Source organism: Mastigoproctus giganteus, chromosome 11, assembly GCF_048544385.1.
Source record: "Mastigoproctus giganteus isolate SK-2022 chromosome 11, ASM4854438v1, whole genome shotgun sequence".
In the NCBI taxonomy this organism is placed as follows: Eukaryota; Metazoa; Arthropoda; class Arachnida; order Uropygi; family Thelyphonidae; genus Mastigoproctus; species Mastigoproctus giganteus.
In genome coordinates, this window is record NC_143585.1 from 9177677 (window position 1) to 9194825 (window position 17149).

The 17149-nt window shown below is 38.1% G+C and overlaps 1 protein-coding gene across 2 annotated transcripts in view; it reads right to left on the reverse strand.

Annotated features, from left to right (window-relative positions):
• Positions 1 to 17149, reverse strand: part of LOC150077692 (clavesin-2-like) — a 105016-nt gene that overhangs the window by 14372 nt on the left and 73495 nt on the right. For both annotated transcript variants that reach the window (XM_090385410.1, XM_090385411.1), the window contains exons 4-5: positions 15034 to 15270; positions 7137 to 7333 (exon numbers count right to left, since the gene is read on the reverse strand). In XM_090385410.1, coding sequence (XP_090241536.1) covers positions 7137 to 7333; positions 15034 to 15270 — 434 coding nt within the window. The remainder of the gene's footprint in view (positions 1 to 7136; positions 7334 to 15033; positions 15271 to 17149) is intronic.

Genomic DNA, 17149 nt, shown 5'->3' on the forward strand with positions numbered 1-17149 from the left:
GGCAGGCCATTTGAGAATGTCCATACTTCTGGCATTTGAAACACCGTAAAGGGTTCGGAATGTATGGACGCACTGAACAGTTGATGTATCCAGCTTTAATCTCATCAGGAGGTTTAGGAGTGCTAAAATTCAGGATAACGCTCCTGGTTTTAACAATTTTTCCATCCCTTCGCGCAGTGATTCTCTTGACGGCAATGACTCCCTGTGGTTTTAATTCCGAGCAGATTTCCTCCTCGTATACGTCGAGAAGGTCCCACTCCGAAATGACACCTCTAGATGAATTGAGTGTTCTGTGTGGTGTCACCGTTATAGGGATTCCTCCGATTGATGTTGTTCGAGTAGGTGTTCTGATTGCCTGTCATTTTTAGTTTCAATTAAGAGGTCTCCAGAACGCAGCCTCTTAACTGACTTGGGTGAACCTGCTAACCCATCCAACCCTTTTTGGATAAAAAAGGGTGACATTTTTCCAATCGGTTTTTCACTGGTTGAGTGCATAATTAAGAACCTTGGGATTGGCCCTGATGGTAGTTCGGTTCGCTGCCTCTTATTAGCAATAATGCTATCTGGATCTTTCTCTATGCTTTCAGATAGGGACCGGGTTGGGGCCCCTGAAGAAATAAGTTTATCAGGATTCATTGAGTTTTTTAAGTTGTTCAGTGCCCGGGCTCCCCACCCACCACGGAGCCCAAAGGGACGCCCGCTACCCGGCATGCAATAAATGCGCTCGGGAGTGGGACGCCAGGGCTACCCAGACACTATACCCGCACCGCCGCCAGCCTGAATCCTGTCCCTCGGACCATGAGGGTAGGGGCGTGGCATTGACACGGTTGACCCTCGCAGGCGAGCCTACTAGCCGATTGATCCTAGCCGGGCCTTCCAGGACCACCCGTCTTGTCGAAGCAGGGGCCAAAGTGGTGTATTGAAGCTGGGCCCCTCAACCACCAGGATCCCCCTTTCCGAATTTCCACGGGTCGCAGCGCACGGCAAACACGCCGGATTCCATTGATGTAAGCCTGGAACCTGGGCTGTGGGCGTTGGATCCCAGTGATGCTAGTCTGGAAGTCCAGCAGCGTCACTGGGAGGGCCCCTCACCACGTACAGGTGCCCACGTCGAGGGGTCAGCTGGGGTATTAAGCTTAGTAGAGAACTGGGAAGCCGAGCTGCCACTTCCAATATATCTCAGGCACATTCAATTACATTCAGGGTTGAAGATGTCGGAAATGTTATGAATGTTCCTTGAACCACACAGATACAATTTTTGCATGGTGAATAGCTGCACTGTCTTCTTGAAAGAGCCCATCACAATCTGAGTAAAGATTGTAGGGTCGATACGAGAGAAAGACATTCATTGGAGCTAACATGACATTCGACCAGTATGAGCAGACCCAGTCTGTACCAACAGATGATAACCCATGCAATTAATACTACAATCCAGGTGCTTGAATGGTGGACCCAAGTCCGAATGCATGAGTCCATGAAGTTTATGCCACACTTTCACCTTGCCATTGGCGAAAAAAAGTGTAAAACAGACAAGCCTGATTTACACTTTTCAGACAACGTGAAATTTTTCCTCTATTTCTCATTTCAGTTTAGGCTTTGGTGGCTTTGAAAATTCTTTAAAAATCATGCAAATGTTATTTTTCTAAATAAATTCATTGATTGGTTAGATAGATGGGAACTTTTGCAGTTTCATTAGTACAAGTTTGTTTGTTTGATTGTTTTTGATTTGAAAACCTCTCTGGCGGCATTAGAGTAAAATCGATTGGTAACGAAATGTTTCACCAAAATGACGCAATTAGCGTCACTTCCTATTAGGTGGCTGTCACTTTTTAAATGACGCGAATGACGTCACTTCCTAAAACGCGTTAACGATGCTAAGTCAGTCACTAACGTTAATTAAATAGAGTAAGCGGCGGGTAATAATATTACGCAAGAATAAAAGCAGACTTCAAGATTTGGATCAACATCAACCTTCTAAACAGCGTAAGTAAGTAAGTTTCGATTAAATTGTTCAACAGTTTAAACGGCTTTACTCTAGTGCCGCCATATTTGTTTCCACATAAAATAAAACATCTTTCGTGCGTATAGGGTACACATGCTGCTTTTTTTTACAAGAGAGAGAGAGAAAGAGAAACAGCTTCAAAGCTGTTTCTCTTTCTCATGTTTCCAAACACTGATGTGTTTCAAAACACTCACACTGCTTTGAGACATACAATTCGTGTATTGCTTGAAATGGCAAATTACCATTTGACACAATCAAACGTCACTTGTGTTTTTACAGGAAAATTTAAAAAAAACACTTTACAGGAAAGATTTCATTTTGCATTGAATGGCAAATTACTGTTTTTCAGACGTAAAAATCTGTTATTTTCTTAGAGGAAAATTTCAATCACTTTAGAGGAAATATTTGATAAACACAGACAATTATTTGATTCAGCATACCATTTCTTCACGGAAAGTTTATGAAAAGAAATGATGCATTCTGTATTGTTATTTTGACCTTTAACCCTAAAATCTCTGGCAAGTTATTATTTCAAAATATTTTATCGTCACAGACCCTATAAAAAAATTCTTGATGATACGTAAACATAGAAATTTCTTATCATGACTTATCAAGGTTTAATAAATGTATACATTAGTTGTTATTAAAAATTACAGGTAAAGTATTCAACAAGTACAGAAGCGGATAAAAAAACTGCATCACTTGTGAATTTTGCAAAGAATGTGTTTTGCACTAAATTGTGTGTTGCAGAAATGTTCGAAATGCATTTGTTAGATGGGATATATATCTCTGTGAATGAAATCCAATAAACATACTCCACCTGATATACCTAATTGCCATAAATATCTTCCCAAAGGGTAAAATGCTTAATTAATGACAAAATGAGAAATCACGAAAATGGCAATCATCACAACCAAACAAACATAACCCTCCAATTTCTATACAAAATGATATATCTCTTTTGGGGATTACCCTGACTTCTAATCTCTCTTGGCACAAGCATATTACAAATATTGCTTCCTCTGCATCTAAACAACTGGGTTTTCTCTTTCGCTCTCGGCGTTCTTTTCTTCCAAACAGCTGCTCACTCTCTCCAAATCGCAAATCCGCCCTGCCATGGAATATTTTTCCCACACTGGGGTGGTGCCCCCAAAACCTCTCTCAGGCTTCTGGTTTCCATTCAGAACAGGGCAGTTAGGTTAGTTAATCACTCATCTCTAACAGAGTCTCTCCACTCGCTTTCTACTGCATGCTATTTCTACAGATGCCATTGAATTATAGAAGCCAATTCAGAAGAACAGTGCCATGGGCACTCTTCTTCTGAATTGGCTTCTATAATTCCCGTTCTCTCTTTCAAAACAGTCTGAACACTTTCCGCAATGCCAACATCCAATTACTGTCCATCTTCAAACTCACAGAACCAACTATTCGTCTTCCTCATTTATTCATTCAACTGCCGTTTTCTGGAACAACCTTCCTTCGTACGTATTTCCTAAAAATTATAGTCTACAGAAGTTCAAGTCCAATGTCAACAAATATCTTCTTTCGTCTTCTCAACTTCCAACCCAAGCACGGTACTACGTACTATAGGTTCGAACACCTCTCGTGTTTGGGGTTTTCATAAAAAAAACAAAAAATAAAATAAACAAACTCTGATATTGTCTTGAGTTATGTAAGTTTAAACTAGATTGTTCATGTCGGTCTTCCGAAATTTAAACCCTGCATTTTAACCGTGTTGAATATTTGTGTGTTAATCATTAAAGGTAAATGGTGGATCACATTTAAGCAAAAAGCGTTTTACAGTTGAAGAATTTACTGGAAAGGCAACACAATGAAGACAGCATCAACGTGCGGGAATGGATTTCTTACTACACGCTGTAAAGATTTATTGGAGAGGGTGCTCGTCTTCAAGTTTGTGGGCTACAACACCTTTACTTTGGTGCCACGGAGTGATTCTCCGACGAAAAAGTTTTACGCCGTGAACAGTGCTGATGATGAATATTGAAGACTGTGCTTTTGTACAAAGTCGTTCACCAATTTCAGCAGGAGATGGAAAATAAAAAAATAAAAGACGCTCCTCACAATTTGCATTCTATCAAATATTTAGTACTGTTAATGTTATGTTACCAGAATCGAGAATTTTATTCTTAGAAATGCATCGCGTGCATTTGCATTATTATTAGAATGCGTCCTTTGTAAACAGTATTCAATAAATAAAACTTTCATTCATTAAAATGTGGGTCTTTCTTGTGTGTTCCCTTATTTTAGACCAAAATAGCAGGCAAGTAAATTAAAACTTATCAATTACAGATTTTATATTAAATGTTTGTCTTATAATGGACAGAAATTTAAAAGTGCACGATTATTTTAAACACGTGAATGTCTTCTAAACAACAAAATTGAAAACATTATCCAGCAACAAAAAATTAAATTTGTTTTTATGAAAAAAAATTGTGTGGTGCCACGATTTCACAGGACATCGCCGGTATAGTTTTCACAGGCACCTGACATTGACGGTATAGTTTTTTTTTTTTTTTTCTATACCGGCAATCTGAAGTGCAAAAGAAGTCAGTATAAAAGGTAGGCGGTTGGTAATGCCACTGTTGATGACTTCACAAGTTTGTTTGGCTTGCTGTACAAAGTACACATGTCTGAACATGTTCAGTTAGTATGACCAAGAATTCTACTGAATTGTTATTGGACAATTAAAAGAAAGAAAGAGGCATTTTTAACCAGCTGCATATCTCTATATCTGTTTATTTCGAATAATAACTTTACCGAAACAGAAATCAGATGTTCTTTCTGTACTGTGAATACTGACGTTATTATTTCACCATAAAAAAAAAAAAAAAAAAAAAAACAGAAACGCAATACGTTGGATGTACGTTATTTCAATTCAAGTATGTCAAACCTCTGGCCATTTCTTCTCTTTGGTATAAAAAATAAGTTGCCTTTATGTTTGATTTGTCATCTCTCTTATTTTCTCTATTTACTTTCAATTTATTTACCAGTTTCTACATCAAAGCAGTTGTACAACAAGAACCAGCTACTTTTCTCTCGAAATTACAGCCAAATCAGGGATACTGCCTTCAAAAGTCTTTAAAGCGCTTGTGCATAGAACGCAGCATTGACTTTCTGTCAGGTACATATTCCTTGTAAATTACACTCTATTTGTCGAAAAACATTATCAGCATCGTCTTGATCCTGGACTGCTACAAATTGCACTTTTTGCGCCTTGGTGATGATTTTGAAGTCCACTTCATGCTCTGATGCTTCGACTCTAAGCCATACTGAAAACATGCAACACTCATCTCTGCGAAACAAAAAAAAAATAATAATAAAAATAATATATATATATATATATATATTGTAATATATATAACAAAGTGTAATATATATATATATATATATATATATATATATATATATATATATATATATATATATATATTAGTCAAGAAAAATTAGGATTGCCTTAAATTCTGAATGAAGTGTTCGAATGATGACACTCATCGTTGTTTCTGCTCATCCGTGAGGCTGGGCGTCAGAAATTTTTCACAGACATTCCTTTTCCCTAAATCTTCATTGCACAATTTGACGAATCCCCTCATTATTCATATTCCATTCATCAGCCATCATTTTGTGAGTCAAACGATAATCTCTTGTAACAATTTCTCAACTCTGTCTTCATTTTGAGAAATTGACAGACGCCCACTTCTTGGGTCATCGCGAATATCCTCACGTCCGTCTTTCAACTGCTTATATCATTCAAACACACCTGTACGAATTAAAATTTCCCCCGTTCATCACCATTAAAAATTTTTAATATTCTTGCGTTTCTATTGCAGATTTCCCCAGTTTAAAGCAAAGTGTAATATTCGTTCATTGTCTCAATGCAAAATAATTAACGAGGAACCTGACAGATTGCATGTGATTGGTTGCCGCTTGAAATGTCAGTGAAATCTGTCAGTGAAATGGACAATCTCTGTACAACTATCTGTTGGAGGAAGTTTGAACTTCAACGCACCACTTTGGTTTATTTTCAAACTCATCGAACATGATCGCAACAACAAAAGTCCGGAAACTTTATTGTCACAACTCGTGTGCATCTATTCACAAGCGACACCATGGTCACGATTCTTACATAACAGTAGACGCGAAACGTGTATGGACTCCGTAAAACTAACATAATGCATTAAAACTACACTTAATCAGTGAATTTCTTTCTTCCATATAAATTGTGTGGATAAAATAAATAACAGTTAACGGATTTCTATATTTCCGAATTTACTGGAATTTACGAAAGCTGGAAAAATCATTCTATAAGAACGAAATATAAAATTTCATGATAATCCGATCCGACCACTTCGAGTCCTTTTCTTACATGCGGACGGATGGGCAGAGAAACAGACGTATGGAGAGATGAAGGCTGTAGGCGCTTATTTATTTATTTATTTATTTATTAAATCGGTTTATTTATTTATTTATTATGCATGTATGCTTCTGGGATTGTGTGCTAATGTGTCTTTTAAGATACATTCATTGTTATACTGTAATTGCTCATCATCTGAAAATATACACTACATCTTTGCAATAATAAATGCTAAAAAATTCTTTAATTTATTTACGAATCATAGTACAAATAATTAGCGTAATTCATTACTACCGTTATGGAAACCTTATTGCTGCATACTTATGAGTTTTAGAGTCTTTTTCATGACTGTTTCTTAATTATTTTTTTTTTTTCCAGAAAAACAATAATTTTTAAAATGTCATCTCAAAAACTGTCACAATGAAAATTTGAAAAGGGCCAAAATTTCAAAACAAAATCCGATTGCCATGGTGACTAAGAGACCCGGACTAGGGAGTAGTGATTCACACATCAGTATGCGTATGGGGGTTAAATTGACCGCCATATTTGATTGTACTTTGACTTCTTTTCTATTTAAAGTGCGGGTAAATAAGTTTAACTCTGCACGAAATTATGTTAGAAATATCTCCACCTAGTAACTAATTTTATTTTAAAAAACTAAAGAGAAATTTATCCCGAAGGCCTAACGTGACCCATTTTCCCCTTTCACCAAATCCTATTAAGGCGTTAATCGATTTTGATCTAAATTAAATATAGACTTACCGCAGTGATAGAATTCATTTTTATGGCTACTCGAATCCCGATTCGATTATAGAAGTCCTTCCACGATACATCCCGCCAGTCATCGAGGACAATCAATCCATTGATCTGAGTGCATTCGTGATCCAGGTCCCATTCAGTCATTGTAATCAGGGCGCGATATACCGTGTAAAAATCAAAATCTTCACGTTGAGTGCAACCTATACACAAAAGGGGTAAAAGAATTGAGATATAAAGGGACAATATGAAAGAGGGAATTTAGTTTCTTTAAAAACAAAAAGAGGATAAAAAAGTATTCGTAGAGTTTGTGTTACTTGCTAGTCACAATTGTCTCCCTCCCGGTGCATTGATTACTTCAACGCTGTCCTCAGTGGAGGCTGAATTCGATTCCCATCGCCCTCTGAAGTTGGCAAATATTTCCTTGGCAATGGAACGACTTTCGTGGGCTGTTTCAAAAGACCACAAAGGTTAACGGGTCTCAGAGAAACATCTCGGATATAAAGATTACGCTTTAACAGTTGGTTTTGGATAAGAAAATGTGGTTTTCTCTGCCTTCTGACAATTTTTTTTTTTTTTTTTTTTCTGTCGTTTATCTCAGAGTTTGCGTGACAGCGTTTGTTCTACTTATAACTTGCACTGCCGCTATCACGGGAGACTAACCTCTAACGATGATACGAAGTTTGTACATAATAAGCAGAAATATGTGCGCACGCTTTAAATTTCGCTCGTTTAACATTTTTTTTTTTTTTTTTCTTTTAACTGGAAGGTGAATGAAGCTAATGGATTCATATTTATGCTTTAGGACTATAACCTTATTTTTTTTTTTTCTTTTCCACTTCCGCAAAATTATTTTTTTTTAAAATAAATGCCGTGTATGTTGAACACGAAGAAAGGCATCTCTCTCTCTGTCTCTCGCTGATTTGTTAGCTTTCCCTACCTCATGTCTAGATAAGAACGAATTAAATACAGTCTTCTGTACAAAAAACAATCGCTTTTCCTTGGTTTCTGCTTGGTCGTGAAAAATTTTAATGCAGAAACGATTCATTAAAATGTTTGCCAAAATTTTCTTTAGCTTTTGTTTTGGAATTAATAAATGTGAATAATTTCATGCGTTATTTAACATTTATATTAGGCACTCATTGTTAAGCTGATATAGGAAAGTGAGTAATAAGCATATTTTAAACAGTAAAATATAGAAAAAAAAGTGGGTTATGAATGAAACGCGGGTTAAGACCATTATTCTAGATTGTTGTGTTATTTGCTGGAGAAAGCCAAGGTGAGTATCAAAATTTAGTTCCGATTCAGGAGTTCAGAAGTAATGGGTCGAGTCCATTATGAAGAACGCTGAAATAACTGGCTCGTTTAAAATACGTTCAGAAATCAGAGTGTCTGGAACCAGGACTTTACATCAGCCTAACCAGTTTCATTTTCGGATGTCTTCTTTTAAATGACTTTCTGGTTTTTAGCGGGTTAACCTTTTATATAAGGAAAGGTCAAGTTGTTGAATTTGACCGTATCTCGGTCGATCCTGTTGTCCCTCCTAAATTGGAAAACGCTCGCCGTGTATAGATATTGATTGAGATGGCCTCAGTGGTCAGCTTGACTGAAAGGTAGAGTCAGGTTTAAATTCTTTCTCATAGATACTATTTTTTTTAGTAAAGCTACCTTAAAGTGTCTACTTCCTAGTTTATATCTTTGTTCCATTTTGACGGAATATCGATCTCTTAAATCAAGTTTATCATACTTTAATCTTTCCCTGTTCCGATTAGGGAGGGGGGGGGGGTTCTTATAATTAAATAGCATCACTCTTGACAACTGGAAGACGGAAGAAAGTTATTATAATCTAAGCATCTCCTTGTGGTGATGGGTGTTGTTATCATCTAGACTAGGGTGCTGAGTGTGGTGGATTTTGACCGGCAAGCTTCTTGTGTTGTGCTGTACTGCTAAAATGTGCGGATGGACTGCAGTACTTATCTTTGTGACAGTCAGCAGGATAAACTACAGACATCGTTGCGGACTTAAAATGGCGAGTGTAAATTGCATCTGTAATATATGCAATGTCATAATTTGACAGGGAACACCTGGTACAAAAAATAAAATGACTTTTTTGTCTGTGTGGTGTCCGTGAGGACTCATTTCATATCCTCTTTGATTGTCCTTTATGAAATGAATTTAGACAACAGCTCCACACCATCACAGGACTCATTATGCCTTACCAGGAACCTGTTCTTGTGAGCAACAAAAACAACTTTCAAGCCTTCCAAAACCTTGCCTCGAAAGCTTTCACGTGAAGGAAATCTCTAATGCAAAAGGAGTAACCAACCCTAACTTTCTTAGGGTAGCCTGACTTTTTGTGTGAGCTTTTATCTAATTACGATTATGTATGGTGTTAATGTACAAACTGAAATGTCATTGCTATTTCCGTTACAACCTTACTTGTGACTTTCTACCCACTGTGACATTTCAATATGAATAATTCTGTCTTGAACTATGGCCGGCCATCCTGTTTTAACATTTTTATTACGTGCTTTAGTAATCAGACGGAGTTTTCAAAATTGACTTGCGATTTTGGAAAAAAAAGTAATTTGTTTCCCCCATTTTTTTTCTTTCCATTTTCATACCAATAATCTCCGGTCATCATCATCAGCCATTTACAATCCACTGCAGGATGAAGGCCTTTCCAGTTCCTTCTGTTTTGAGCACTGGCTATCCATTTACTACCCACAAACTTCATCTGTCCATCTCCGTCGTTGTCTTCCTGGTTTTCTTCTAGCTCCTCTTGGGTACCATTCTGTTATTTTCTTAGTCCATCTGTCATCATGTCTTCGAGCTATGTGTCCTGCCCAAGACAATTTTAGTTCTTTAGTTTTGATAAGAGATTAGTTTTTCAATACAATCTCCTGTATTGAACTAAATATCTCCATTCTGTTTTCATTTTTTTTTTTTTTTAATGTAGGTTTGGTCATCCTTGGTCTTGGTACTCACTGATATTACACTCTCTCCGGTTGGTACTTTTTACCCCCTCTGTACTCATATCGACCGTTTGATTAGACTTCGACCTACCTCTGGGAATGAGCATCGTAGGCTGAGCGTTGGAGATGTGTCGTAGGCTGCCTTTCGGGTGATCGCTGCTTCTGGCGACGAATACGCCAAACAACACAACAACAGCATTGAATGACACAATACTACACAGACACTCTTTGACTTTTTTAGTCCAAGCTTTGCAGACCACACAGATCATTGGCGGAGTTGAACTGAAGTTCCAATTCGCCTTACATTCGATACACGCAAACATGAGCTTTGTCAGGCAAATCAACCAGAGAACACACGTAATTTATGGACATAATATACCTGAGCAGATGGGGTAGTTCTCGGGTGGAGTTAATATGACAGTTTTCTTTAACAAGCTTTCGAGTATCCTCGCTGGAGAGGATACTCGAAAGCTCGTAAGACACCGAATAAGCTTTATTCAGTTTTCCACTACACAACACAGAAAAATTTCAATTTCTTTTGTATTCTATGCTACACAAACAGAAGTGCATGCAATAAAAGAGCTTTACTTTTTCAGTAATATTCACCATCAGAATAATTATATATATATTTTTTTTTTTATTTCAGCAAATTTTCAGGACACAAAGCCATTTTCAATAATGATATGTATTTTCAGTTTGAGAGCAATGAGCTTTAGCATATATAATAGTCCTTATAAGTTCATACGGAACTTAATCAATTAACGTGAGATTTTGCTGTATGTGATTGTTACATATGTATGTTCTTATGAGCGGCAACACCTGGAACTAAGTTCAACTCCGCTAATGATCTCTGTGGTAACATAAAACTGTAAAATAGGCCATGTGTGAATAGCATGTTGTTTAGTGTAGTGTAATGTAATGTCATGTTATGTTATGTGTTGTTTGGCTTCTTCGTCGCCACCGGCGCACATCCCAAACCACGTGGAGCTGGGCCAGTTTCTATTCTCTAACACTCAAATTGGACAGGGGAAAAAAAGAAACTCACACCCATGGAGGGAAAGAGTGAAATACCAAAGGGTGCCAAGTTTTGGTTCAAGTTCAAACAAGAACTACAAGGTGACAACAGCCTTAAGAGTAAACAAGTCTTAAGTTCAAAGTTAACTTTGTGCACAGTAGTACTAATCCTAAAACATATTAAAGCATTTGAAAATCATGATTGATAAGAGCCATAACAGATAATATAACAAAGCGTAAAAGTTTATTATTATTATTATTATTATTATTATTATTATTAAAATCAGTTTATTTCCCAAGAAACCTTGGGTCACCCCGGGACGGCTCTGTGCCAGAAGGGTGTGAATATTTACAGACTAGGTGCGAGGAACACAATGCACAATAAACAAGAGTACATGCTGCTCGACCCGAGACGTTTATAGGATTAAATATACAATAATGTACAAAATATACAGTAATATACAAAATATATAATTGCATGAAGACAAAAAGTCTTTGTCATATACAAATAGGCAAGTTAAAAAAAAACACAAAACACAGTCTGTCCAGGAGTAGGTGAATATTATAAGTTCATAATCTGGTAGTAGTTCTTGAGGATTTCCCTCCTGTAGGGCTTGTCTTCACAGAACCTATCAGGGTGGATCCTAAATTTATTGAAGATCCTAAGACAATTGGCTGGAAACATGTTGCTCAGGGAATCAATGCTTGACAGTGTAACACGTGAAGAGTCAGGAGTCGGGGTGCTCCCCTCTTGCCCTCCTAGGGCCAGAGATTAATGTGGATACCGATGTAGCATCAATTCGCCTCGTTCAAAGCCGTGCAAGCGTGAGGACATTTTTAGTCATGATGACATGTCTCCAAGGGGTGGTGCCCAGATTTTCTTGTAGGATAGATCTGGAGGGGGTGGCCTACCACCCTGCTCATCCATCTAAGCAACCAGTACTATAAACTGAGATACTTCTGAAGGTATGAGGCAGGTGCAGATGACCAAATTTCTGAAGCATAGAGAGGAATCGGCGTAATACACCTCAGGATGTGCCGAACAAGCAGCGCTGGCTGATGCACACCAACGAGCTGTTGACGCACTGCCCAAAGAGCAGCGTACGTCTTCTGCCTCATCCTGACAAAGTGAGGCTGAAATGTGAGCCCAACGTCCCAGGTGAGGCCCAGATCAGTATGAGAGGTCACCTTTTGCACTGGTTCCCCACTAACAAAGATTTGGATATCATTTTTGGCTTTCTTCTTGGTTATCGTCAGTTGTGCTGATTTGGAAGGGCTCAGATGCAGCCCAATTGTGGCAAGATAACTTTCCAAGCTCAATATCTGCCTAGAAGCTTGTTGGTTGATATCATGAATCTGATGATTATGATCTGGGCTCACGCAGAACTTCAGATCGTCGGCATAAGAGACAAAGTTCGGATTCTGAGCAAGGAAAGGCTCCAAAACTGCTGCAAACAGGATAGCTGACAGTACGCTTCCTTGTGGGATCTTGAGACGTCAATAGTTACTTGAAAGTCATTGTGTTTTTACAATATGTAGAGTTCAAGTTGTAATAGTTAGTCCAACGATTGAAGTCCATCTTCAGGATTTAAATATTACTAGTAACTATATTTAAGTAATAAACACCTTCGAAGAAAAGTCCTGAAGGGCCGAGAAATCAGATATGATGCTAACAAAGATATCTTCGTGGTTGGATGTAGCAATTTCAGTAACGCTGAAGAGGCTTGTCTGAATCTATCATAAAAAAGACTTTAAAACAAGATGTGACGAAACTTCACGAGCATAACAACGGCGCAAATCACTAGAAGACAAGTTAAAATATATAAAAAAATTAAGTTAAGCGAACCATATCCTATTAGAAGGAAAGAAGTGAAACAGGCTTGGAATTGGCAACTTGAGAGTGGCCTTGTTAATTAATATGGCCGTATGACAGATGCGAAATTTTACACTTCCTTTCGAAGAAGCTATCTATCTGGACTGCTATCTATCAACAGGATGTTCAGAGTACGTGCTTTCACTAATTTAGGAGGAGCCTCAGAATAATCGAAGATACCTCCAACTGCACAGCGCGACCTTCCTGATGGAATAAGAAAGTCCTCTAAAAATAAGGAATAAATCCAATGGGAAACAGCCGGCAGTAACTTGAAGTGCAGGAGTGGAGACAGTGCGACAAGCACGAGTACTAGCGAGCAAGAAAGATCTTTGATTGGAATTTCACTTATTCTGTACAGTGAAGAGTGTGGCCTGATTGAACCAAGCCCCAGCACCGTACGAAGCAATAGGAAGCACTACAGCTTTGTTCACAAGACAACATTTTAGCACTTAGTTCTCACTTTCGCCGAGAGATTTGAATGAACATTGAAGAAAATTTTTAATTTTTTTTCAGCCAAATGAAAAATATCTAGAATAAGAGAAAGTTTACTATCAATAATAATGCCTAAAATTTATGTAGAATTGACGACAGGAACGGAGGAATTATTCAGTTTGATAAGAAGGGGTACTAGTAGAAAAGAAATGCCCCTTGAAATCCATGGCACACGTCTCTGAAGGTGAAAATGTTTATTTATGAGTTGAGGCCCAACTATGAAGTTTGGAAAGGTTTTTTATTGGATTTGTTTCAGTTGTACACGGGAGTTCCCATAAAAGAAAAGTACTAAACCATTGTAAATACCAGGGATGAATAGCAGTCGAAAGTTGTGTTTAACCATTGGTTGCAGAGAAAAGGTCCGAAAACAGATCCCTGCGGACAACCTCGAAATATTCGTATGGTAATATTGAGAAAAAAAAAAATGGATGCAAGTTATAAACCGACTGTTAAAATAGTCCCTTAGATTAGCATATAGGCGTTAAGAATAATTTATAGTTCTCATCAATTCGAGGAGGCTTTGCCACCAAAGGGAATCGAAAGCATCCCAAAGTCAACAAACAAAATTAAGGTGTAAGAATGAGAGATACTGAGAATGAAACTTATAAATTCAATTAATGCATCTTCCACACCAAGACTAAGAAGGAACCAGAGCTGAGTGGAGGTCATGTGACAAGAATTTTTGAAAAAGAGAGGAGAGTCAAAAAGATAATAATCTCTCAAACACCTTGCCAAGAACTGAAAGCAAGGCGATAAGATTATAACATCTCGGAGATTATAATAGCTTACCAGGATTCAGGGGAATTTTCAATAAGGCAAATTTCCAGAAGAATTGAGAAAAACCCTGCATCAAACATCTATTAAACAGGTGAACTACGGTTGTCGGAGAAGTGGAAAGAAGTATGGAACCGAACTCTCCCTCAATAGCATCGGGTCCAGGCCAATTAACGGCCAATTAGAAGAAGAACTGTTTATTGCATACATTTGACCTCGTCAAGAGAAAATAGTTATATAGATACATAAGAGTGATAAGTATAAACAACATGGAATTGTTAAAATAACTGTGGACAATTCAGTGCGGCAGAGAATAAAAAATGTCTTTTAGATAAAGGGATATTAATCGAAAATTGCCACCTAGTTTTGGGCAAACTTGAAGAATAGAGCTTAATGAAATTTAAGAAACGTTGGCTGGAAAAACGACATGAAGTTTTCATGGTAAATAAGCATGATATACTTATATCGATTTCCCTTTGTAATTAATATTGTGAAATTATTCAATTAGAACATAAATATACAATATCCCGCTGTGTCTTCCATTATATACTTAGATGGAACTTGTAAACCTATACTGGGTTTAGTACGAGCAATTTTATATTAATATAATCACATTTCGCTGTTAGGTACCCTGTATCGAAGGGATTCTTTAATTAAGTATACTAACAGTGAACGGATCTTTAGTAAAGTCCCCTTCACTGTTAAATTTGCTGTCTATTTAACAAGGTTAAATATATGCATTATGGCTGACATGTCATTGCAAATATATACATACCCCAATTTACAGTTATGATGGATTCTCCTCGTGGACCTCGACGTGGCATAAATGTGAAATGATCCCACACGTACTGAGGAATCTCGGCAATATTCCGGAATGGGCAGAAATGCTCTTCTAAATTCTGATATTTGTAATAAGTTTTCATGCATTCGTATGCACGTTTCACATTGAACTTCTTAGCGCGAAGAAACTTTAAGAAGACCTTGGGATCTCCTGCATTAATATATTCTGTTTCTGAAAGGCATAAAATTGCAGAGTTAAGTCAATAACCAAAGAAAATATAGTTAATTGGATAACAAACATTTTGCCATTAAATTTTTGTGTAGAAGAAAATCGAAGTCAACACCACCACAACAAATATTAGACGAAAACGAGAAGTTCAGGTACTTTTGATTATTGTAAAAAAAAAAAAAAAAAGGTGAAATCAGATGCACAGATCATACTAATCTGGGAATCAGCAAATAATCCATTGTACAATCTATTGTATCAATAACTGCCAGCACAAGTTCACCAACTGATGAGCAGATGTAAGTTCTCCAACAAATACAGGCCGAAAACACGCAAATCCAGGAGTGCGACTATTTCTTTAAATATTCGATCACGTTGCAGATGCATCTTATTCCTGAACAGCAGATGTAAAATACAACCTACTTGTCAACTGACCTAGTAAAGCATCTGAAAACATATACGTATTTGACTGAGGCCTCCGCTAATGGAGTCATCGGAAAAATGAAGAGGGGCAGTCACAACGCCAAGTTGTGGCCCGACTTGTTGCATCACAAAATGTCATCAACATGTTTTGAAATCAGGTCCGATAAATCCAAATTGTTTATGGAGGTCAGGGTTACTTACCATCAGTAAAGTCGAGACGGGAGATCGAAGCTTCACCGCTACTCACTTACTCGGACGCTTGGAAGCAGCTACAAGAACATGGAAGGAAAGTCAAGCCATCAGAAATTGTCTTCACAGACACATACTTTATGTGAGAAGACACACAGTGTGTTTTCCATTCAGTGTCCACATGGCAGTCCAGAAAAAAGTGTAAAGTGTAAAGTGTATTCGTGTCTAGCAGCACCGGGGGTTTCCCCCAACTCCGCGTTGCTTTCATTCTAGGTGTAACAGTTCACTGTAAAGGCCAGAGATTTAAAAGTGTATGGATTTTGTAAGTGTAGTGTTGTGTATCGTTGTTCTTCTGGCCATTTAGCCACTAGACCCCTCCTGGGGCCCAACGTTGTCCACACTTAGCCTCGACGAGGCAGACCAGGTACCCAGTAGTTGATATTTTACTCTGGCAGGCCCTGCCACCTAGTTTCCTGAGATTTCAGTGGCTAGGGCCTAAAAAATAAAAAAATAAAAATAAAAAAAATAAAAAAATAATAAAAATAAAAATAAATAAATAATAAAATAAAATAATCGCTGAAAAAGGTTTAAACCGAAAGAGTTTTGCGTGCGCGGTTTGAATTTGGACATATTTCAATTTTTGACATTGTGTGGGACATGCGCTGGTGTATAGACAGAGTAAGGGAGGGAGACTAAAGACTGGGGGGAAAAGCCAGAAGTATGGAAACAATAGAGTAGGTGTCCCCAAAAGCAGTGGGGCAGGCCCATGCCCCACCAGGAGTAGAGAAGCGGGGAGTGGCAGGGGAGGGAACAGGAAACCGTCTCCCCCTGCCTGGGGATTGGGAATTAAAGGTGAATAGGACTAAGGTGTCCTATTCAGACCGCCATATGGCGTACTGCAAGTAGTTCCTGCATTTATGTCCAGTCCGGGTTTTTTGTCACTTGGTTTGTTTGCCTGTACTCATCTTCGTCGGGTAGTTCCAGTGGCTGTGTCTGACCAGGTTCCTTGTCACTTTGCTATTTTCTTGATCTTTGTAGGGTCCTGTTGGGTCCTTTGACCCGTTTGTGGCCTCACGTTGGTCGGGGTTGTCTTCTTCCACGCTCATTTTGATTTCCTCTTGCTCTTTGCAGTCTTGTGGGGTGGTCGATTTTCTTCGAGTATGTAATTTACTTTCATTCATTGTGGATGGCAATTTCTGTTCTTCTTCGGTCGAACACTTCTCGGGCAAATTTGCTGAAAGCCGCGTAGTCGTCTTCTGTGTCCAAGAGATGG